The 13,714-nt window shown below is 50.3% G+C and overlaps 1 protein-coding gene across 16 annotated transcripts in view; it reads left to right on the top strand.

Annotated features, from left to right (window-relative positions):
- Positions 1–13,714, top strand: part of ACACB (acetyl-CoA carboxylase beta) — a 71,985-nt gene that overhangs the window by 43,839 nt on the left and 14,432 nt on the right. For 7 of the 16 annotated variants that reach the window (XR_014518402.1, XR_014518404.1, XR_014518408.1 and 4 more), the window contains 12 exons: positions 236–349; positions 1,352–1,441; positions 1,910–2,028; positions 2,311–2,334; positions 2,917–3,054; positions 3,746–3,848; positions 4,743–4,850; positions 9,086–9,142; positions 9,345–9,386; positions 9,477–9,692; positions 9,925–10,080; positions 10,723–10,926. Coding sequence is in view for 7 of the 16 variants with exons in the window: in XM_083470895.1 (XP_083327021.1) it covers positions 236–349; positions 1,352–1,441; positions 1,910–2,028; positions 2,311–2,334; positions 2,917–3,054; positions 3,746–3,848; positions 4,743–4,850; positions 9,086–9,142; positions 9,345–9,386; positions 9,477–9,692; positions 9,925–10,080; positions 10,723–10,926 (1,371 nt within the window). In the remaining 9 variants the exon portion in view is untranslated. Of the gene's footprint in view, positions 1–235; positions 350–1,351; positions 1,442–1,909; positions 2,029–2,310; positions 2,335–2,916; positions 3,055–3,745; positions 3,849–4,742; positions 4,851–9,085; positions 9,143–9,344; positions 9,387–9,476; positions 9,693–9,924; positions 10,109–10,722; positions 10,927–13,714 lie in introns of those variants that run through there. The other 9 variants (XR_014518403.1, XR_014518407.1, XR_014518409.1 and 6 more) reach the window with 5 other exon arrangements.

Raw genomic sequence — 13,714 nt, 5'->3', positions numbered from 1 at the left:
TTTACATCTCCATTCTCTCCTGATCTTTTGCTCCCACGCTTTTCAGATCGTTTGAAATCCTCCGTCTTGGAGGCAGAATAAATGGCACAAAAGTTAGCAATTGTGCACAAATCTTGCTTTTCACTTGTATGTTTCAAAAGGTTTGCTGGGGCCTTGAAAGGTCCCCCCCCCCCCGTGATTCCTCTCTCCTTGCTTCCCTTGGGCCGGTTGAACCCAAGCCCCTTTTTGTTCTCAGGTGCTGATTGCCTCCCACCTCCCTTCCTACGAACTGAGGCACAACCAGGTGGAATCCATTTTCCTCTCAGCCATAGACATGTACGGACACCAGTTCTGCCCTGAAAACCTAAAGGTGACCTGGATTGCTTGTTAGGTCTGGCTCTTGCAACTGACAGCATCTGTTCACACTAAAGAGCCATTGTCGTGTCTTGGCAAGAGTGCTGGACTAGGACCCAGGAGAGAGCAGGGTTCAAATCCCCACTTGGCCATGAAGCTCCCTGGGGGTCCTTGGGCCGTCACTCATGCTCAGCCAAACCTGCCTCACAGGGTCATTTTGAGGATAAAATGGGGAGGAAGAGAATTGTGTGTGCCCCCTTGAGCTCCTAGGAGAGAAAAACAGGTCGGATACGAATACATGACATAAACTTGAGTCACGCTTTAGCCAAGAAGTACTCAGGGGTGGAGCTGGTCCTTTGCCCAGAGTCAGTCTATCGAATCCCTCATTTTTTAAAAAGTAAATAAACTTAGCTGAGAAAGACCCCTGCATGCTTATCAGAGAAGACAGCATTTTCAAACTATAGTTTTTATTCATTCCTTGTATGACTCTGTTCTTCCTTCTCCTTGTGAGTATTATGCCCTGTGGGCAGATCCATACTTTAGGGATGGGTATAGAGAGAAGAACTCTAAGCAGCAGCGTCAAAATGCCACAAACCAGTAAGGATGCTGCCTCCTGATGCTTTTTGTCGAAACCTCAGCTGTGTGCACAACACAAACACAGTGATTGTTGGTGATAACTCCATCTTCTTAACTTTGCTACAGTAATATAAAGCTTGCAGTGGAGGAGAGGGCCTTGGTCTCACTTGAGGCCTGAGTGATTCTAATCAAACTTCCTCATGGAAGCATGAGAGGTGGCGGACTCCCCTTCCTTGGTGGTTTTAAGAAGAGGTTGGATGACCCCCTGCCATGGATTACCTAGCTGAAATCTTGCAGGGGGTTGGACTGGATACCCGTAGAATCCCTTCCAACCCTAAAATCCTATTTTTCTAAATTCTAAACCAGGGTGATTCTAAAAATGTATTGTGTTCTCCAACAGCAGGCCTGTTTGTTCATTCGCTGCTCCTCCCTTCCTTTCTAGAAACTGATCCTTTCTGAAACCACCATCTTTGATGTCCTGCCTACTTTCTTCTATCACTCCAACCAGGTGGTCCGCATGGCAGCCCTTGAGGTAAAAGGGAGGATGGCAAAGGCCAGAGTAGGGTAGTGCTTGAATGGACACAGTGACATTTTTCCCCCTTCCAAAAAAGGGAGGGTGCTCTTGTAGCATTGATGGCAGCTGCATAGTTTGGGGCAACTGCTGGCAGGCTGGGGGTGAATGCATGCAGCATTCATGATCTGAAGGGTGGGTTGTCATTCATAGAACAGTAGGGCTGGAAGAGAGGGACCCAAAGGGTCGCCTAGCCCAAACCCCTGCCATTCACAGATGCGTTGCAGCACTCACACGACGTCATTGACATCCACTTCCAACCTGCATTTCCCCACCCACCCCCTCCAGATGTGCCCTTTCTGGGGGAAATCCAAGAAGCAAAACCACCACCACCCCAACCTGTGGCCAGCACCCCTGTTTGGGGAGGAAAAGATTATAGCAGTATGCTGCTCTTCACCTGTCGTTGGAATTCCCTTCTTTCCTCCCCAGGTGTACGTGAGAAGAGCCTACATCGCCTATGAGCTGAACAGCCTCCAGCATCGCCAGCTCACGGACGGCACCTGCGTGGTGGAATTCCAGTTCATGCTGCCATCGTCCCATCCAAACAGGTGGGCTTAGCCAAGAGCCAGAGACCGGCGGTCTTGCACTGGCTCCCTGGGGCTTTGGGGGCTCTTCAACGTGTGTGTGCATGGGAGGACCTTTGGTGCAGAAGGAAACTGGACAAGGGCAGGCTGGAAAGGAGGTGTGGGCATGGGGGCAGAGCTCCCGGAAGGTCCCAGGTTCAGTCCCTGGCCTCTCCACCTGAGACCTTGGATAGCCGCTGCTGATTGGAGCAGGTGGCTCAGTGGCTGGGCATGAGGTGTAAGGAAGCTTTGTGTGTCTTCTTTCAGAGGCAGCAGCCCCGCCCTGAGCAGGTAGAGTGTCTGGTTCTTTACACTGTGCAGCATGAGTGGCAATGTAAAAAGAATAACCTGGCTGCAAGTGCGTGGTGTACGACTCCTTGCCTACCTTTCCCTGGTTCTTTCATTCATTCTCGGCTTGCTAACTAATTTGCTTTTTGGTAAGCATGTGAAAGGGGTCTTTCTTCCGGGATCATGGGGTTATGGTTATTTTTTTACGTGTTTTTGGTCCCTGCTATGAAGCTTAGAAGTGAGTATGAAAATCTCCAGGTGGAACTAAGAAGCCAGCATTTGTGGCCTCAGGGCCACACTGGGAGCAAGGACTTTCAAGGGCTGAGAGGAGCTGTGCGCAGCCACCTCCTGTGACCTGTCCTGGGTCAGCCTTCTATCCATGCTGGGAGTTGTGGGATCATCATCATGAGCTGTGAAATCTCCAAGGCGGCAGGAGTGAGGGCTGCCCTGGGGGATCCGTGGTGCTGCTGCAGCACTCCTGTTTCTTTTACTAGAATAGCCGTAACCCCCTGAGTCATCCAAGAGCCCTGTCTCCGTGACTCTGGGGCTCTGCTGTGCCTGATTCTTCCCTTCCTTTGCGTGTAGGATGTCTGTGCCCATAAGCATCTCGAACCCTGACTTAGCCCGACACAGCACTGAACTCTTCATGGACAGCGGCTTTTCTCCTCTTTGCCAGCGGATGGGGGCCATGGTGGCTTTTGACAGATTTGGAGACTTCACCAGGTAGCTGAACAGCCATGTTTTGGGAGGAATGTGTTGTGACCCATGCCTTCTGAATGTCACCAAACAGCTAGACCACATTCACACCGTACCTATGACGTGCTTACGATGCCGCTTTGAATAGTTATGATGTCTCCCAAAGTATTCTGGGAGCTGCTGTTTCTTCAGGGTGCTGAGAGCTGTTGGGAGGCCCCTGATCCCTTCCCAGCTACAATTCCCAGAACTCCCTTTGAAGAAGGATTGATTGCTAAACCGCTCTGTGAATTGTAGGTCTCTTCCAAATTATCCTGTGTGTAGCATCCTGGGGACAGCACAAAAGTCTTTATTAACCACCAGTCATTCCCAGGAAAGAATGTAGCCCTAGCCATTCTGTTCAAGAGAACTGTATCTTCAAAGACGCTTTGGAGGGTTTCTGTTTAAGACCAGGTCTATTTGTATACCCACCATGTTGCATACAGTTTGTCTGATTCTGCCCCCATTCCTTTTATGCTCTGAGTTATTTTCTCAATGACTGTCACTTGCCAGACATTTTTATACCATAAGTCAAGCAACAGCCCTTGTAAGGACTTCCAGGTTTAGATAGCCAAGCGGCCACTGAAAAAACAGCCAGTCAGTCCTTATTCTTCACATCAGCCTTTAGGCTCTCTCATTCCTGCTTTGATTCTTCTGCTCCCTGTTTTCTCTTTTGTGCCAGAAACTTTGATGAGGTCATTTCCTGTTTTGCCGACCCCAACCCTTCCGAGAGCCCCTTGTTCACTGAGGTGAGGGCCACGCTGTACGATGAAGAAGACAGCAAGGTGAGCGACTTGTGGGCCTCCAAGGAGTTCAAGGTGGCATACAAGGTTTCTCCCTTCCTCATTTAATCCCCACAACAGCCCTGTGAGGTAGGTTAGGCTGAGAGGCAGTGACTGCCAGTCAGCTTCATGCCCAAGTGGGGATTTGAACCCAGGTCCTAGTCCAACACTCCACGCTGGAGCGCCAATAAGTGGGGAAGGCAGAATGCCTAAGACAGCCTCTGCCACCCTGTTCCTTGTCCAACTGCAACACAACAGTCCTGCAGTGCTGCCAATGGATCTTACTCTCCAGTGGTTGCTGCCACCATCCTCCTGTGAAGAAAGGGTCTGCTACAGGCAGTGGCGTAGCGTGGGTTGTCAGCACCCGGGGCAAGGCAAGTAATTTGCGCCCCCTAACCCGTGGGTTTGCGCCCCCTAACCCTAACCCCCAGATGTTGCGCCCGGTGCGGCCGGCCCCCCCTGCACCCCCCACGCTACGCCACTGGCTACAGGAGAGTAATACCCATGGGCAGCACTGCAGGGCTGTTGTGTTGCAGTTGGGCAACAAATGTGGTGGGAGAGCCTCTGTGGGGCTTCACCCCTTTGCCACCCTCCCACTTACTCTTGCAGCCCAGATGGGAGGGAACCTGGGAGGCACTAAAGCACTTACTTTTAGGAAGGCTCCAAGCCATGGCACCATGGCATTTGTTCAGCCTGCACAGACATTTCTGGGGAAAGCAGAGCTAACTTCCAGCTGCTTTATCCTAATCCAAGACCAAAGCAGCTTGCCTGTTTCCCTGGCAGACACCTCCCACCACTTCCTAAGCCCCAGCAACTTTGAGGCCAGTACACCCTGCGTCTCCCAGACAGTTACTATGGTTGTCACTGTAACTGACCGTGTGGCTTTGCCGTTTCCAGAACCTCCGAGAGGAGCCCATCCATATCCTGAATGTTGCAATTCGGTGGGCAGAGCACCATGAAGATGAGGAGCTGGTGCCCGTCTTCAGAGCCTTCGCTCAGTCCAAGGTTTTGTGCCTTCCACTTCACTCTGGGGACTGGCAGGAAAAACAGAATGGGTCTTGGGCTTCATTGGAAACACATTTGAGTCACGTGACTTCCTCCAAAGAATCCTGGGAAATGTAGTTTGTTAAAGCTGCTGTGAGGGGGTTCCTAGCAGCTCCCAGCCCCCTTAACAAACAGAGTGTGTGTGTCAGGTTCTTCATTCAGGCGAAGAAGGAGATATATGAAGACGAGCAGCAAAGTCAGTCCTCAGGGAATGTGCAGGCGACCTTGGAACGGACAGCTCACGGAAGAACCCCGACCAAACCTAAGAGGAGGCGTGTATTGGTGATAGGGGATTCCCTACTGAGGGGAACAGAAGCAGTGATCTGTGGGCCTGACAAGATGTCTCGGGAAGTGTGCTGTCTCCCCGGGGCTAAGATCCAAGATGTAACTGAACAATTGCAAGGAATCATAAAACCCACTGACAAATACCCCTTCCTCTTGGTTCATGTGGGAACCAATGACACTGCAAGCAATACCCTCCAGAAGATCAAAAGAGACTATGAGGCTCTGGGCAGGAAATTGAAGCAATTAAATGCATAAATTGTCATCTCATCTGTCCTCCCAGTTGAACGACGTGGCCCAGGGAGAGAGGGAAAAATAGTGGAAGTGAACAGCTGGCTTCGCAAATGGTGTAAACAGGAACAGTTTGGATTCTTAGATCACGGACTGCAGTTTCTTGAAAATGGACTTCTGGCAAGTGATGGGCTGCACCTCACAACGGTTGGGAGAAATGTTTTTGCCAAAAATCTCAGAAACCTCATCAGGAGGGCTTTAAACTGACTAATGTGGGGGAGGGAGACAGTGCTCCTGAAGGTAGGAGTCTATCAATTGATGAAGATGATCATCCAAATGTCATAGACCAAATGGAGCAAACAGCACGCAGACCTAGTGGTGGGAGGAAAAAATCCTTAAATAAGAGACATGGGGGAATGATTAATGGACTTCAATGTCTGTACACTAATGCGCAAAGCATGGGAAATAAACAAGATTAGCTTGATCTCTTGGTACAGCAAACTAAATATGACATAATAGGCATCACTGAAACCTGGTGGGATAAGTCCCACAATTGGAATGTAATAATGGGGGGATACAATCTATTTCAGAGAAACAGACCAGACAAGAAAGGAGGAGGAGTGGCGTTATATGTCAGGGATGTGTATACCTGTGAAGAGATCCAAGATTTAGAACCTCAAAGCCAAAGTGAGAGCATTTGGGTCAAAATTAAGGGAGAGAAGAATAACAGTGACCTCATTGTGGGAGTTTACTATAGATCCCCAAGCCAAACGGAGGACATAGATGATGCCTTCCTGGAACAGATGGCCAAGCATGCAAAAAGAAGGGAGATAGTAGTAATGGGGGACTTCAATTACCCGGATATTTGTTGGATGTCAAACTCAGCCAAGAGCATAAGGTCAAACAGATTCCTCACTGGCCTTGCAGACAACTTCATTGTCCAGAAAGTGGGAGAAGCAACAAGAGGAACAGCCATTTTAGATCTGGTCCTAACCAATGTTGATGACCTGGTTAGTGGGGTAGAAGTGGAAGGATCATTAGGCGCGAGTGATCATGCTCTTCTGAAGTTTACTATACAGAGGAAAGGAGCAGCCAAGCATACTAGGACTCAAGTTCTTGACTTTAAGAAAGCCGACTTCACAAAACTTAGGGAAGTGCTGGGTGAGATCCCATGGACAGTAATACTAAAAGGAAAGGGAGTTCATGATGGCTGGGAGTTTGTTAAGAGGGAGATAGTAAAAGCACAACGTCAGGCAATACCAATGAGACGGAAACATGGAAGGGGCCTAAAGAAGCCAGGGTGGCTATCTAAAGAACTTTTAACCGAGTTAAGATTAAAAAAGGATCTGTACAAAAAATGGAAAAGGGGGGAAACCACCAAAGAGGAATTCAAACAAATAGCCAGCACGTGTAGACACAAAGTCAGAAAAACTAAAGCACAGAATGAACTCAGGCTTGCTAGAGAGGTTAAAAGCAACAAAAAAGGCTTTTATGGGTATGTTTGTAGCAAAAGGAAGAAGAAAGAAACAGTGGGGTCACTCAGAGGAGAAGATGGTGAAATGCAAACAGGGGACACAGAAAGGGCTGAACTCCTCAATGCCTTCTTTGCCTCAGTCTTCTCCGATAAAGAAAACAATGCCCAACCTGAAGAATTTGGAGCAAATGATTTAGCAGAGGAAATAGAGCCCAGAATAACTAAGGAGATAGTACAAGAATACTTGGCTAGTTTAGATGTATTCAAGTCTCCAGGGCCAGATGAACTGCATCCAAGAGTATTAAAAGAACTGGCAGATGTGATCTCAGAACCACTGGCAGTCATCTTTGAGAATTCCTGGAGAACAGGCGAAGTCCCGGCAGACTGGAGGAGGGCAAATGTTGTCCCTATTTTCAAAAAGGGGGAAAGAGAGGACCCAAATAATTACCGCCCAGTCAGTCTGACATCAATACCAGGGAAGATTCTGGAGCAGATCATTAAGCAAACAGTCTGTGAGCACCTAGAAAGGAATGCTGTGATCACCAATAGTCAGCATGGATTTCTGAAAAATAAGTCATGTCTGATCTCGTTTTTTGACAGAATTACAAGCCTGGTAGATGAAGGGAACGCAGTGGATGTAGCCTACCTTGATTTCAGCAAGGCATTTGACAAGGTGCCCCATGATATTCTTGTAAAGAAGCTGGTAAAATGCGGTCTTGACTATGCTACCACTCAGTGGATTTGTAACTGGCTGACTGACCGAACCCAAAGGGTGCTCATCAATTGGTCCTCTTCATCCTGGAGAAGAGTAACTAGTGGGGTGCCACAGGGTTCCGTCTTGGGCCCGGTCTTATTCAACATCTTTATCAATGACTTGGATGATGGACTCAAGGGCATCCTGATCAAATCTGCAGATGACACCAAACTGGGAGGGGTGGCTAACACCCCAGAGGACAGGATCACACTTCAAAACGACCTTGACAGATTAGAGAACTGGGCAAAAACAAGCAAGATGAATTTTAACAGGGAGAAATGTAAAGTATTGCACTTGGGCAAAAAAAATGAGAGGCACAAATACAAGATGGGGGACACCTGGCTTGAGAGCAGTACATGTGAAAAGGATCTAGGAGTCTTGGTTGACCACAAACTTGACATGAGCCAACAGTGTGACGCGGCAGCTAAAAAAGCCAATGCAATTCTGGGCTGCATCAATAGGAGTATAGCATCTAGATCAAGGGAAGTAATAGTGCCACTGTATTCTGCTCTGGTCAGACCTCACCTGGAGTACTGTGTCCAGTTCTGGGCACCACAGTTCAAGAAGGACACTGACAAACTGGAACGTGTCCAGAGGAGGGCAACCAAAATGGTCAAAGGCCTGGAAACGATGCCTTATGAGGAACGGCTAAGGGAGCTGGGCATGTTTAGCCTGGAGAAGAGGAGGTTAAGGGGTGATATGATAGCCATGTTCAAATATATAAAAGGATGTCACATAGAGGAAGGAGAAAGGTTGTTTTCTGCTGCTCCAGAGAAGCGGACACGGAGCAATGGATCCAAACTACAAGAAAGAAGATTCCACCTAAACATTAGGAAGAACTTCCTGACAGTAAGAGCTGTTCGACAGTGGAATTTGCTGCCAAGGAGTGTGGTGGAGTCTCCTACTTTGGAGGTCTTTAAGCAGAGGCTTGACAACCATATGTCAGGAGTGCTCTGATGGTGTTTCCTGCTTGGCAGGGGGTTGGACTCGATGGCCCTTGTGGTCTCTTCCAACTCTATGATTCTATGATTATATGCGTTGTGTCCCGACAGGCATGCATTAGGCAGCTAGCCCCCTTGTTTTTAGCAGCTTGCTTTCCATTTTTGGGCTGCGAACTCTTGCCATGTTTGTGCAGGGAGGTGGGGGCGCAGCTGCACACATCCCATTTGTTCCCCGCAAAAAAATACATTTGTTGAGCTGGTTTTTGGACTCTAGGGTGCACATTGAATGATGAACCCGACTACATCACCAGCTGCAGATCCTCAAGGCCAACGCTGGCTCCTGCTCAAGGCAAAGCCATGCCTACATTGATGCTGTCTGAGCCCATGGTTTGTGTTGCTGTTCCCTGAAAGATCAACTCTTTTGCCCTTGGAGGGTGTCATGTCTGTGGGACGTTTCTCCTAGGCTCACTCACACCTTTGCCTCTGTTCTCTTCTTGGTCTGTTCTCCATACAGAACAACATCCTTGTTGAATGTGGGCTCCGAAGAATCACATTTTTGATAACACAGCAGGTCAGTGAAAGTGATGGAATTTCATTTTGGGGTTTTTAGGACTGGTGGGTTATTTTCTTTAAAAAGAAGACAAGGCACTAAAGGAATGTTGCTATTGGTTGTTCTTGTATCCCACTTTTCTTCCCGAAGGAGCCCAGTTCTCTGTAGTGGAGGGAGGGGGCTTCTCCTTCTCCTTGTTTATGACTTTTGCTTTCTGTTGCAGAGGGAATTTCCCAAGTTCTTCACATTCCGGGCACGAGATAAGGTGAGTTGGCCCAGGTGGTTTTGTACGTGGAAGTTGGCTTAGCTTACGCACTGCCAAGACCAACAGCTGCTTGTTCCACTTTCCTGGCAGTTTGCCGAAGACCGCATCTACCGCCACTTGGAGCCGGCGTTGGCCTTCCAGCTGGAGCTGAACCGCATGCGCAACTTTGACCTGACAGCAGTGCCTTGCGCCAACCACAAGATGCACCTTTACCTGGGTGCTGCCAAGGTGGAGGAAGGCGCTGAAGTCACAGACTACAGGTTTTTTGTCCGTGCCATTGTCAGACACTCGGACCTGATTACCAAGGTAAGCCTCAGGGCTGAGCCAAGGGAAGCTGTCGGGGTGTGTGTGTGTGCAAGAAGTGGAAGGGGGGCCAGGAGCGAAGCGTCTGCTGAGGTCAGCTCAGCCCGAAAGCAGGCATTTTAACCAGGCTCCCGCCCGGCTCCTTATAGCACTGTGAAGCCTCTTCTTTTCTGCTTTGAGGGTCTTTCCTTTCTCTCTCTGATGTGGCGCTTCCTCTGCCTTCTCTCTGGGACAGGAAGCCTCGTTTGAATACTTGCAGAACGAGGGTGAGCGGCTGCTCCTGGAGGCCATGGATGAGCTGGAAGTGGCCTTCAGCAACACGAGTGTCCGCACCGACTGCAACCACATCTTCCTCAACTTCGTCCCCACCGTCGTCATGGACCCCTCCAAGGTCTGAGCCTTGCTTGCTTCCCTTTCTGGTAAACACCTGAGAAGGGCTCTTGCAGATGAGGCAGACCAAAGGGGGCTCATCTCATCCAGCGCCCTGCTGCTCACAGGAGCCAACCAGACGCCTCTTCCAGGAAGCCCACCACCAGCAGCAGTCTTCCGACACACCTTTGTGTTTGTGTGTTATTACTTAAAGTACCGTGGTACCTCGGTTCTTGAAGAAAATCCATTCTGGAAGCTCATTCAGCTTCCAAAACATTTGAAAACCGAGGCGTGGCTTCCCATTGGTTGCAAGAGCTTCTTGCACTCAGCGGAAGTCGCGTCGTACGCTTGGGTTCTGAAAAATGTTCAAAAACGGAAGCGTTCAATTCTGGGTCTTCGGTGTTCAAGAATTGAAATGTACGACAATGGAGGCATTTGGGAACCGAAGTCCCACTGTATTTTCTAACCTGCAATGCTTCTGAATGACCGTGGCTGGAAACTGCAGGAGGGGAGAGTGCTGCTCTGGTGCTTGGATCCCGCTTGCTCCTTTCCCATTGGGGCATCTGGCTGGCCCCTGTGAGAGCAGGATCCAGCAGGCTCTCCCTGCATTCTTAACATTCTTAAAATAATGTTATCAGTCTGATTATGTTGGTGGCACCCCCAGATTGAGGAATCAGTGCGCTCCATGGTGATGCGCTACGGGAGCCGTCTGTGGAAACTCCGGGTCCTGCAAGCCGAAGTGAAGATCAACATCCGCCTGACGCCAACTGCCCAGGCCATCCCCATCCGCCTCTTTCTCACAGACGAGTCGGGCTACTACCTGGATATCAGCCTCTACAAGGAGGTCAACGACCCCAGCACAGGAAATGTAGGTTTCTTGCACGTGCCGGAGATGATGGAATGTTTGTGTACGCTACTCCTTTGTTCTTGCATTTTTGTTCTCTGCACCAGTCATGACCACATAGTATAAAGTGGGATATCTCCCTCCGTTGCTCTGTTAGCTGAGTGGCAGAGCAGCTGCTTTGCATGCCAAGGGCTCCTGGTTCAGTCCCCTGACTGAACCCCTGGAGAACTGCTGCTCTTCAGAGGAGGCCAGGGATGGAGGACATTGGTGGCTCTCCAGAGGTTGTTGGACTCAACTCCCAGCTGCCTTGGGCAACCAATAGTCAGGGAGAGTGGGAGTCATTGCCCAGCACCACCTGAATGGCCACAGGTGCTCTGACTGGGCTGTATAGACACTGGCTGCCTTCGGTGATGTCTCCTGCAGCCCCCAAAGAATTTGCGCTTGCAAATGTTGGAACGGAATGTGAGAGGACAGAGGAGCCGCTGCTCTCTTGCTATCCTTGCCAGCCCCGTCTTCTGTCTCCTCCTACTCTAAGCGCCTCTCGGCATTTCACAGCCTTTTCTTTGCCTGAAGGAAATGTTGCCTTGTTAAGTAAAGTGCCATAATTTTCGCTCCAAAACACGCACTTTTTTGCTCCTAGAAAGTAAGGGGAAATGCCTGTGCGTGTTACAGAGCGAATGCACTCGACTGGATCCATGGCTGCCGTCAGTCAAGCAAAGCGGGAGCCACTTGCAGGGCTTTGCACGGCTCTAGCTTTGCTTGCTTTACAGCCAGGAGGAGGGGGAGGAGCCGAGGAGGGAGGGAGGGAAGGAGAGCCATGGCAGCAAAGCGGGCAGCAGCCGCTTACACGCGAGGAGGGACAGACGGGAGCCATAGGGAGCCGGAACAGCTGCTGCAGCCTCAGCTAGCAACGCTCCCTAAACGGAGCAATGAGGCTGCAGAGGGACGGCAGGGCACAGGAGGGCTCTGAGCCACGAGCGCAGTGAAAACCAGTAAAAAAGTTTTTTAAAAGGCTGCTGGGGACAGGAGGGCATGGGATGAGGGAGAGGGGGAAATTACGATTCTCCCAGCGTCTCAGCTGATCCGCTGAGCAGGACTTGGGTTGGAGGGGATTCGCCATTAGCTGCGTAAAGCAGCAAAGAGGGAGAGAAGGAGCAAAGTGGGAGAGGAAAGGAGCTGCTTACACTGCTGTAAGTGGCTGCTGTCCGGTTGGCTCCTTTAAAGCAACAGTACTCTTTCCCTCCCCTCTCAGCTTCCCAAAAAGCTCCTTCTCCACACACCCCACGCGTGTTCCTTCTCCCCTTAAATCCGTCTCCTGCATCATTAGCCACATCCTTCTCCACACACCCCACGCGTGTTCCTTCTCCCCTTAAATCCCTCGCCTGCATCATTAGCCGCATCCTTCTCCACACACCCCACGCGTGTTCCTTCTCCCCTTTTACCCTCGCCTGCATCATTAGCCACATCCTTCTCCACACACCCCACGCGTGTTCCTTCTCCCCTTAAATCCCTCTCCTGCATCATTAGCCACATCCTTCTCCACCCACCCCACGCGTGTTCCTTCTCCCCTTAAATCCCTCGCCTGCATCATTAGCCACATCCTTCTCCACACACCCCACGCATGTTCCTTCTCCCCTTAAATCCCTCGCCTGCATCATTAGCCACATCCTTCTCCACACACCCCACGCGTGTTCCTTCTCCCCTTAAATCCGTCTCCTGCATCATTAGCCACATCCTTCTCCACCCACTCCACGCGTGTTCCTTCTCCCCTTAAATCCCTCTCCTGCATCATTAGCCACATCCTTCTCCACACACCCCACGCGTGTTCCTTCTCCCCTTAAATCCCTCGCCTGCATCATTAGCCACATCCTTCTCCACCCACTCCACGCGTGTTCCTTCTCCCCTTAAATCCCTCTCCTGCATCATTAGCCACATCCTTCTCCACACACCCCACGCATGTTCCTTCTCCCCTTAAATCCCTCGCCTGCATCATTAGCCACATCCTTCTCCACACACCCCACGCGTGTTCCTTCTCCCCTTAAATCCGTCTCCTGCATCATTAGCCACATCCTTCTCCACCCACTCCACGCGTGTTCCTTCTCCCCTTAAATCCCTCTCCTGCATCATTAGCCACATCCTTCTCCACACACCCCACGCGTGTTCCTTCTCCCCTTAAATCCCTCGCCTGCATCATTAGCCACATCCTTCTCCACACACCCCACGCGTGTTCCTTCTCCCCTTAAATCCCTCTCCTGCATCATTAGCCACATCCTTCTCCACCCACCCCACGCGTGTTCCTTCTCCCCTTTAACCGCTCGCCTGCATCATTAGCCACATCCTTCTCCACACACCCCACGCGTGTTCCTTCTCCCCTTAAATCCCTCTCCTGCATCATTAGCCACATCCTTCTCTACACACCCCACGCGTGTTCCTTCTCCCCTTAAACCCCTCTTCTGCATTATCAGCAGCATCCTTCTCCACACACCCCACGCGTGTTCCTTCTCCCCTTTAACCCCTCTTCTGCATCATTAGCCACATCCTTCTCCACACACCCCACACGTGTTCCTTGTCCCTTGAATGCTTTTCCTTCCCTCCCCACTTAAAACGTGGTTACAAAGCACGGATCCACACGGATCCTCAGGATTTTTGCACTGGGTCACCCCAAGGTCACCATCAGATCACATAGCATATCCATGGCTACAGCCTGCACCAAAAAACACACACGCACCCACTGTTTCATGGGGCTGCAATGGCGCAAAAACGTGGTTACAAAGCATGGATCCACATGGATCCTCAGGATTTTTGCATTGGG

The sequence above is a fragment of the Podarcis liolepis genome, assembly GCF_965112155.1.
Source record: "Podarcis liolepis genome assembly, chromosome: 13".
Lineage (NCBI taxonomy): Eukaryota > Metazoa > Chordata > Lepidosauria > Squamata > Lacertidae > Podarcis > Podarcis liolepis.
The sequence above is the reverse complement of the archived record's forward strand: the minus strand, read 5'-3'. Positions and strand labels throughout refer to the sequence as shown.